A 9,182-nucleotide genomic window follows, 5' to 3' on the forward strand; every position below is an offset into this window, starting at 1 on the left:
AGAAAAGCCACTTCCTGAATTGAACCTGAAGTGGCCTCAGTCAAGCTAAACACTGACAGGAACTAGAGAAACATAGAAACGATAATGATTCGCCTTTGCATCAGACAAGGGAACTGAATAAAATTAAAATGCTAGTAGCAGTCCAGTCTCTGATGATTAATGCGTCAAGTATGTATGGACAACAGGCAGAGCTAACAAAAGCCACCAGGATCATCGTCATCACTATGACACACAGGGAGACCAGGAAGCACAGGATGTGTCACATTATTGACTCAATGACACACTGTGCTGTTATCAAGGACATATAACATTATTACACACACACACACACACACACAGACATACACACACACACACACAGTGATGTAGCAGTTACAGACTGAGGTAAGCTGAGAAGAAGGGACAGCAGAAATCCAGGAAAGTCACATCCTGGCTCGGTGGTCACCATAAGAGTTATATAACATTAAAATTTCAGACATGATAGAGCGGCTACCAAAAGCCTTATGGGAATTATCAGCACGGCTGGAATGTTCCTGTGTCCAATCAGATGGCCTGGCTGAAAATGCCCATTGTACAAACCATCATTAATACACACACGAGCCTCAACGGTCTGACCTCGCAGAAACAGGAAGTGAAACACACCCGGTGAAATCCACTGTTGCATTACAGTATGATGAGGCAACATCTCAGTTTACGATTTAGTGACAAATCAAGGATCTTGCGCATACATACACACACACATGCACAAGTTAGTTTTATTATGCCTGGCTCTGTAAAACACACTCAGAGCGAGAGTGAAGTTCAGCAGGATTAACTTTTCACGTTGCCAGTGGGAACTAACAGGATTATCACCATCTTGTTTTATAACAATGACTTACTGTATAAGATGCACAACCACACTCACAGTATCTTCAAACTAGATCACTCACACACACACACACACACACACGTACACGCATAAACATGGGTGAGTGTGCATGATGAAGCCTGTCGCAAGGTTATTTTAGTTTGGCATTTTTCATTAGATTTTTTTGTTATTTCGTTTTGATGTTTTTTGTTCCATTTCAGTTAAATTTTAATTAGTTTTGAAAGCAGGTTTTTGATAATTTTCATGCTTAGTTTTAGTAGTTTTTATCAGTTTGTTTTTTCACACCTAGTTTTCATTATGTCGTTAGTTTTCATTAAGGATAGTGACCTTGTCCTGTCGTTGTTCCACATGACAATTTATTACTAGACATCATAATGAGAAGCAGTTGCTTCCTGTTGTAGAAGTCAAACATTGTCTGTATTTCCTGTTCAGCCTGGTTCTCTGGTTACTGCTTGAAGACCAGCTTTTCCAGTCTGAAAGTGAAAGTACTACGCAGAGAAAATAGAGTTTGCCGCTGCGGGCCACAGACTAACTGGATTTTTAGTGGGAAAAAATGTGTCGGCGGAAACTTAGGGATGAATCCTGCATTTCTGACACACAGGATAGAAAGAAGTCAGTCCACATTTGTTTTCATACACACAAAGGCACATTTTATATTAGCACATGTGGACAGGAAGCACGCGGCTCAAAAATCACATATTCGGAAGAAAATCAAAGTAATGCTTGCTGGTTGGGACTGGGTTTGGATCTGACCCCAAAAAAAGTGGTGATGCTCACCATAGGCCAGTAAGATGTGATATCTAACTAACTGACACTAATGTATTACAACTGTGTAAACAAAGGTGTGAGTCAACAGGGGGTCACACTGGAAAGGTAAAACACAAGAGGGTAATTTGATCATAAAAACTGATGACAGCCAGACCGTCTATGAATCACACTTTTTTTCCTTGTGTACGCTACAGCTTTTGGGCAACCCTGTGTCCCAACAATGACCTTCCCATTCAACTAAACTGCATGCTTAATCACATTTAAGGGCAAGCGCATTTTGTGGCAGATTATGTTTCTGGCATATCACAAAAAATGTTTCTAACCTACATATCTTATCATGTTGGGCACCATTTTTGCCATTTTTCTTGCTTTATCCAGCAAAAGAACTTGGGTTAACGTTAGAGAGAGGTTAGCTTTAGGCATGAAAACCACCGGGTTATAGTAACGTAAAGTAGTGTATGTAACGCTGGCATAAAACAATCACCGCTATTGCTCCTTTGAAATCTTATATGATTATGAAAGGCTTGGGGATGACATTTTTAAACAGCTGTTAACTTGGAGTATGGTGCATTTTTTGTGTTTGTGCTCTGACAAAGTTAAGTACAGCTGATAAACTTACTGTACCATCTGTTACATTCCCTATACCCTCTCCAAATGTGGTTTCTCACCCTCCATCGAAAGCTCATGAACACATGCCCTTGCTGAACGGCGACCAGAGCTGAGTAAATGTAATTTCTCACCTTGTGACACATGCTCAGTAAAATAAATTAGTGCTCTTATCCTGCTGGACCCCACTGCTCATTTTAGCTGTCATCTCATAGTTTGGACTGAGGTCCGTTCAGTTGAGCGCTGTGGTGGTTTGAAGTGACATTGTAACTACGGCAACGTGTTACTAGCACTGTGACCACAGCTGCTACCTCCCTCCTAATGTCACTGTTTGCCCTCAGCATCTGTTGTTTCAGTTACACCATAAACACAGACTCTCTCCTTCCCTGTGTGTGTGTGTGTGTGTGTGTGTGTGTGTGTCCTGTACACAATAACAATGTCTCCGTGTACCTCCGTCTACAGTCATAGCTCCTGCCTTTTCTCTCTCAGCTGATAAACTAAAGGTCCGTTTCCACTGCAGGAACTTCGGGGTAATTTTACAAGGCTGGGGCCGTTGTTGTGTGTCTCCACCACAGGAACCACACCCGAAGGACCGAGTTCCTGAACTTTAACAGGGGCTAAACAAGTCCCTGCCTCGGGGTAGGGACTCTGAACGGCACTAATGTGCTAGCTAACGTTAGCTAACGCTAACAACACGCTTTTTAGCTAACGTTAGCTAATGTTGGCGTCCCTAGCAACACCACCAACACTACCAAGCAAATGCTAACGGTCAAAATGAACGCGCAGCAATTTTTACTTTACAGGAACCTTCCTCTTACTCTGCCCTCTCAGTGGAGACATGACAGTTGAGCGGGCCGAGTGAGAGGACGTTCCTGTACCAGTTCCTGCCCCCTAAATACTACCAGGAACTTCTTCAGTGGAAACGGGCCTTAAATAAATACTCACAATCTGCAGCTAGCCAGCAGACTTGCATCAAATAGTATTTCCAAATAATTTATATTCACATTATTCATTTTTGTTTTTAGCCTGGCTGGAGCACTGGGTGCCTAGAGTTGTCACACTGATTACATTTTTGACTAATGCTGATACTTAATATTAACCGTTTTGATAAACAAGTCCTTCAACCCACGCTGGAGGGACTATGTCTCTCGGCTCGCCTGGGAACGCCTTGGTGTTCCTCCTGAGGAGCTGGCGGAAGTGTTAGGGGAGAGGGAAGTCTGAGTGTCTCTGCTCAGACTGCTGCCCCCGCGACCCGGCCCCGGATAAGCGGCAGACAACGACAACGATGACGACGGCGACAACGACGAAGTCCTTCAACCCATATGGCCACATAGACCTACCCTCTAATACGACCCAAATGAGCGTTTCCTAAGTTATTGAACCTACCGGCTGCAGGAGGTATGCCACAAGCTCTATGCCACTTCATTTAAGCTTAGGCACCAAAAGTACTTGGTTAAGGTTAGGGTAAGGTTGAGATCAAGGTTAAAGGATTTTTGTCGTCATGGTGACAATAATAAACACGCAGAAATGAACAAAACAAAACACCCGGAAATGACTCCAGTGTTTAGGTTGAAAATTTCGTAGCTTGTTATAGTACGGCACGTCACCTCACTTCCTGACCACACTGCATTTGCATGGCCGGAAGAAGTCGCTTACCTTTAAAACATAACTATAGGTCATGATAAGCTGCTTGTACAAACAACCTATGGAGTCATTTTTTGGTGGAGGTCAGTCTCAATTTGATACATTAAACTGCAGCAAGCAGGTTAATTCAAAGTCCAACATTTATTTGCAAATTCTGTATTATTATTCAAGTTGAATGAAATGATTGCAGAAATATCTCATGTAAACTGTAAATGTTAAAATTATTATATATCTGAACAGCATACATTAGTGTACAGGCTTACTCCCTCTGCACTTCAGATGATTTCTCGTTAAAATCAATGTTCTTTTGCCAGTAAACCTACAGGTTTGGAGTATTTGGGGCAATTGAAGTAAGAAAAAAAGAACTTTAATGCATAGTCGATGCATCACTCACTTTCAGACTTGTATCAGAGTTCTGTATTTCTGCTATGAGCTGAGTCGTTTACTCTGTGGCTGTTATTGTTAAAATGGTGTGAATTTAAATTACTTGAGTTTTTAGAGTCATCGAAAGGGATTTTGGACAATGAAAGCCATTATCTCTAAGAATTAGGATTGTCCTCCTAGCCAACTAACCCACTTACATGTGAATCTGCTCTTTGTCAGCGACTGTAACTTGTTCAGCTACAGATGTGTTCTTATTCAAATGGCCCAATTTAAGTAGGAATGTCTTCTTATCTGATGTGCCTGGTTAGGGTGAAAAGAAAAGCTCAACACATCAAACCAACCACTTTTGTTGACCACCAGGTCAAGCTTCCAGTCAAGGCGCTAAATTAGCATTCCTGTTTTCTGACTCAGCACTTTGCACCTGGAAGCCATGCCTCAGCACTTCATAGCACACCACCGCCTGATCTCATACAGCATGGACTCTTCTCTCTGCACCGGGTTGTTACACCATGTAACACCGCTCTAAAGGACAACTGAATGATTTAATTAGGGACTGGCATGTGGTTGAGAAAGGTGCTTGTAGCTAAAATGTCAAGTGACTCCTTTGAATAAATGAGAAAATGCAGAGGTGTAAACATGAGTGCAGGAACAGAGTTTCCCCTGGGAATTACATCGTAACACCACAGCATTAGTGGTTCATCTGGTTCAACTTGTGTTGCAAAAAAAGACAGAAAAAGCACACGTAAGTTATATGCATAAATAATAAAAATTACAAAAACTATTAACTACACCTCGACACCTGATTCACATTTAGTTTTTAAAATAAATGTCAGTTTTCCTGGTTTTACAGTTGAATTTTAATATAAGAATTTGTAAGAGTTTCCTCATCTCCCAGTAATGTCGGGCATAGTGACATTTCCCGCTACAGCGAGAATATGAGGCCTCTGTGTGTTTATGTGTGTGTTTGTGTGTGACAGAGAGAGAGAGAGAGAGAGAGAGAGAGAATCAGTAAAGGCCATGTTGTTGCCTCAACACACCTCTGACACACCCATTTGCTGCCCAGGGCTTCTCTCTCCTTCTCTTCCTCTTCTTTTCCTTATTACTCTGTCTCTCTCTCTCTCTCTCCCTCTTTCTGTGTGTGTGTGTGTGTGTGTGTGTGCATTCCTTTTCTCAACAATACTCCGCTCCAGTCGTCACTGCGAGGCATTTCAGGGAAGCAGTGAAACCCGACTCCACTGTGTACGTATGTGTGCATGTTGTAATGCACACACATCTCTCCCTCTCCCTCTCTCCCTCTCTCCCACTGTGTGGAAAAACACTGTCCTTTGCGCTGCCCTATCCACTCACTTCACTCCTCATCCACCACAAGTATAGTCCTCTGTGTGTGTGTGTGTGTGTGTGTGTGTGTGCTGCTGTGGGATGCCCTCTACCACAGCCTGTATCAGTGCTTCCAGTCAAGGACACTGCAGTGGAAAGCCTTCACTTCATTCAGGCTCCTTGTCAACCAAAACACACCACAGTTTTAGGCTTGTTGTCCAAGACAGTGGTGATATGTGAAGCCCTGTATGCTGAACATATAGGAAAACAATATCTTTTCCTCAGTTGGTCATATATGCGCAACATGCCCAACACACTGTACATACATGCAGAGGCATCTGGTGACATAAAAACTGGGGAGGTTGCAATATATGTAATATATATTAGACTATATGCAAATGTCTATGTATGGAAATCCTTTATTTGTACATATAATACATTTCCATGCAGGACTGCCACAAATATGCTACAGTCTAAACAGTCTTTGCCCTTAAGCCTCAACCATGTTTGTGTGTCTTTGTTTTTTATTTATTTTTTTTCCCTTGGATCTGTTTGGGATGAAGTAAAGGCTGTGTTTTCTGTAAATGTCTATCACCCTTACAGTAGCTAGTAACACACCTGCAAGGTGTAACACTGCATACTGGCGCTCTGTGTGTGTGTGTGTGTGTGTGCTGCCTAAGCCTTCTCCTCCTGTCACCTATGGTCACATGGTTCAAAGCTGGCCTATTTTAGGGAGGCAGCGAGAGGAAGAGAGCAGGAGTAAAACGGGAGGGAGATGAGAGGAAGGAGGGAGTCGTCAGGTCTTATGTTACATCAGATCCTGTTTATTGATAAGTACATTCAGTGTTTGAGCCTTTCAGCTGCCTTTGTGGGCTGCCACACCAGGCACACCTGGAGCTTTGTGTATCACCTTGTGCAAATAAGGACTGCTTTAGAAGTGAAATGAGAGAGAAGAACAAAGAGAGAGAGAGAGAGAGAGAGAGAGAGAGAGAGAGAGAGAGAGTTTGGGGGAGGGGGGTGATGGAGAAAGGAAGAGTGCTCGCTGTAAACTTTTTCCATGTACTGTATACATGAGAGAAACAAGTGCATGACGCTAAATCTGCTGTTGGTGCTGATTTGTGACATCATCAGTAAGCGACCTTAAAGGGACCCTGCCCCAAATTTTAATCTCAAAGCCAGACATTGGGAAACTGCTCTAGGTTAATGTCAAGTGTAAACAAAAGTGCAATGAAGGAAATGGCCTAAGTTAACACTCTTTACTTAAAAATACTCTGGGCTAGTACAGTGAAAATACACCAAACGTTCTCATTGTAATGGATATCGATATCCTTCACGCTGGTGAAGTAATTCCAGATTAAAGCCATTATCCCACTTTTTTTTTTTTCCCGCACAAAGGAGGAAATAGATGAAGGATGAAGGATTTTTACGCTTTGAAACAACTGAAATTTAGACTGTGCAAAATGGGCTGCAAGTCAATACCAGGAAGATGACCTTAATATTTTGCACACTGTAGATACCAAACACACACGCCGTACGTGTAAAACTGGCACAGTTGAAAAAGCTTTTCACCTCCGCTGATTCAGTTTGCAGTTTGTGGCATTAAAACACACGTGAGTGCGGCTCTTCTTCCAGACAGGAGCTGCGTTCATCTCCTGGCAACACTGAGCTTGTGAAACATTCAATCAGGAAGTACTGCACACTGAGCAATTTTACACCAATGAGCCATTAAAACGCTAAATGGTTATGAGGTTTAAATTGTTATCGACATCTGTGCTAAAATTACGCCTTGAAAAAAAAAAGGTTTAAAAGCAAAAGTTATCATGTACATACAGACTGCTCTGGTATGTATGGTTTTAATTGACTGCTGTCTGTGAATTGTTTAAATGTGTAATAATGTATTTACTGCTGGGCTGCATACAGTCAAAAAGGTCCCGGGCTACGTGAAGGTTAAAGCGTAGAGGCAGAGTTGAAATGACGTCTAGTGCTCCGGGGGTGGAAACTGTTGGAGGTTCAGTGATTGGAAAGCAGCTCTTTAGATCCATGGCTCTGAGGCTGACTAACTGGTTGAGTCAATTTTAGACCCAAAGCATGACTGTGGGGGATGCACGGCTCTTGCCAGCTGAAAAAGTTATGAAAGAGTCATATTCATGTTGCCCAAGACCTCTAACTCTTCACCTCTCTCCTCCTCCCTCTCTCCTCTTTCCCCCCTCCCTCACCTTAACCCTAACTCTCTCGTACTCTACCGTTCCTCATAACCTCAGATACGAGAAAACAAATGTTAAAAGAAGCTAGGAAGATTTTCTTTCCTTTGCTGCCTTCTATCATTTTTTCACTTTTTTTTTTTTAGCTTTGACAAACAATGCAGCCGCAGCAGAAAGAGATTTTTAAGCAAAAATACAGCATAATCCTAGTTATCACTATGGTAGTGATGATTATGTGGGTTGCTGTAAAGAGATTACATTTTATATCAATTTGTGTTGTTGAGTGATTAAATAACTTATGTAATTTAAGGCCTCAAACCTCCTGTACTTCCCTATTTCCCTCCTCTACATCTGCTCCTCTTACGTTTTCAAACTCCAGACAACAAAAATAAGTCTCATTTTACTGAAGACTTGGAAAAACTCAATGACCTCCTTCCAGCTCTACCTTTTCATTCCTCTCCTCCCCTGTCATTTTAACCTCTCCGCCCTGTTCCGCTACCCACTGCCAAAACTCTAAAAGCACATGTCACCTAGCACATATCGCACGGTAATGCCGCTTACACAAACGCGCTTCAGTCCAGTTCATTACCTGCCTGACTGAATTAGAACCGGTGGAGGCGAAACTCAATGATCGTCAAACCACTTTGCACTTTGCGGTTTCTTCACTTGTCCTCCAACAGATATTTCATCCATTTGTCTCACCAAATATATATTATATAACAAAGAGTTCTTAACACATGGCATAGGCCTACTATCACAATCCATTCCAACAATGATGAGCCTGTTATGGTGATGACAATACAAATACACTCAATGACCTCTACAACACATTCTACTGTCCTCCTAACCTCTCCTCTCTGCTTTTATTCTTCCCTCTCCCTCTTATACACACACACACACACACACACACACACACACACACACACACACACACACAGACACAAGCACATGTACATACACACTGTCACAAATAGAGATAGCTGCTGGACAGGGGACACAGAAACAGAGGGCAGTAGTCACTCACCTTTTTAACCTGGTCATCCTTGAGTTCTGTGAAGTAGTAGGCTAGTAGTTGGGCCGCAATCATCCTGGTGCTCTCACACACACACACAGTCACATGCACTCTCTGTCACACACACACTCATACACACACGCCGATGGAGGAGAACACCAAAAAGGGTAAAGATAAAAACAAAAAAAAGGACTTCAGAAAAAAACACGAGCCGGTGAAGGTATGAAAAGATCCTTAGTACAATCCGGTGTGGTTTAAAATAGACAGAGCTGCTGCATGTGGGGCTAAGACTGTATGGCACACTGCTACAGCACTTATGTCTCTCTCTTTCTCTCTCTCTCGCTCGCTCGCTCTCTCTCTCTCTCTCTCTCTCTCTCTCTCT

The 9,182-nt window shown here is 42.5% G+C and overlaps 1 protein-coding gene across 1 annotated transcript in view; it reads right to left on the bottom strand.

The window, feature by feature from the left end:
* hk1 (hexokinase 1) overlaps positions 1–8,875 on the bottom strand; it is a 29,890-nt gene extending 21,015 nt beyond the window's left edge. Inside the window, exon 1 of the mRNA XM_030048286.1 lies at positions 8,813–8,875. Coding sequence (XP_029904146.1) covers positions 8,813–8,875 — 63 coding nt within the window. The remainder of the gene's footprint in view (positions 1–8,812) is intronic.
* Positions 8,876–9,182: the final 307 nt, after the last annotated feature.

The sequence above is a fragment of the Myripristis murdjan genome, chromosome 3 (genome assembly GCF_902150065.1).
Source record: "Myripristis murdjan chromosome 3, fMyrMur1.1, whole genome shotgun sequence".
Lineage (NCBI taxonomy): Eukaryota > Metazoa > Chordata > Actinopteri > Holocentriformes > Holocentridae > Myripristis > Myripristis murdjan.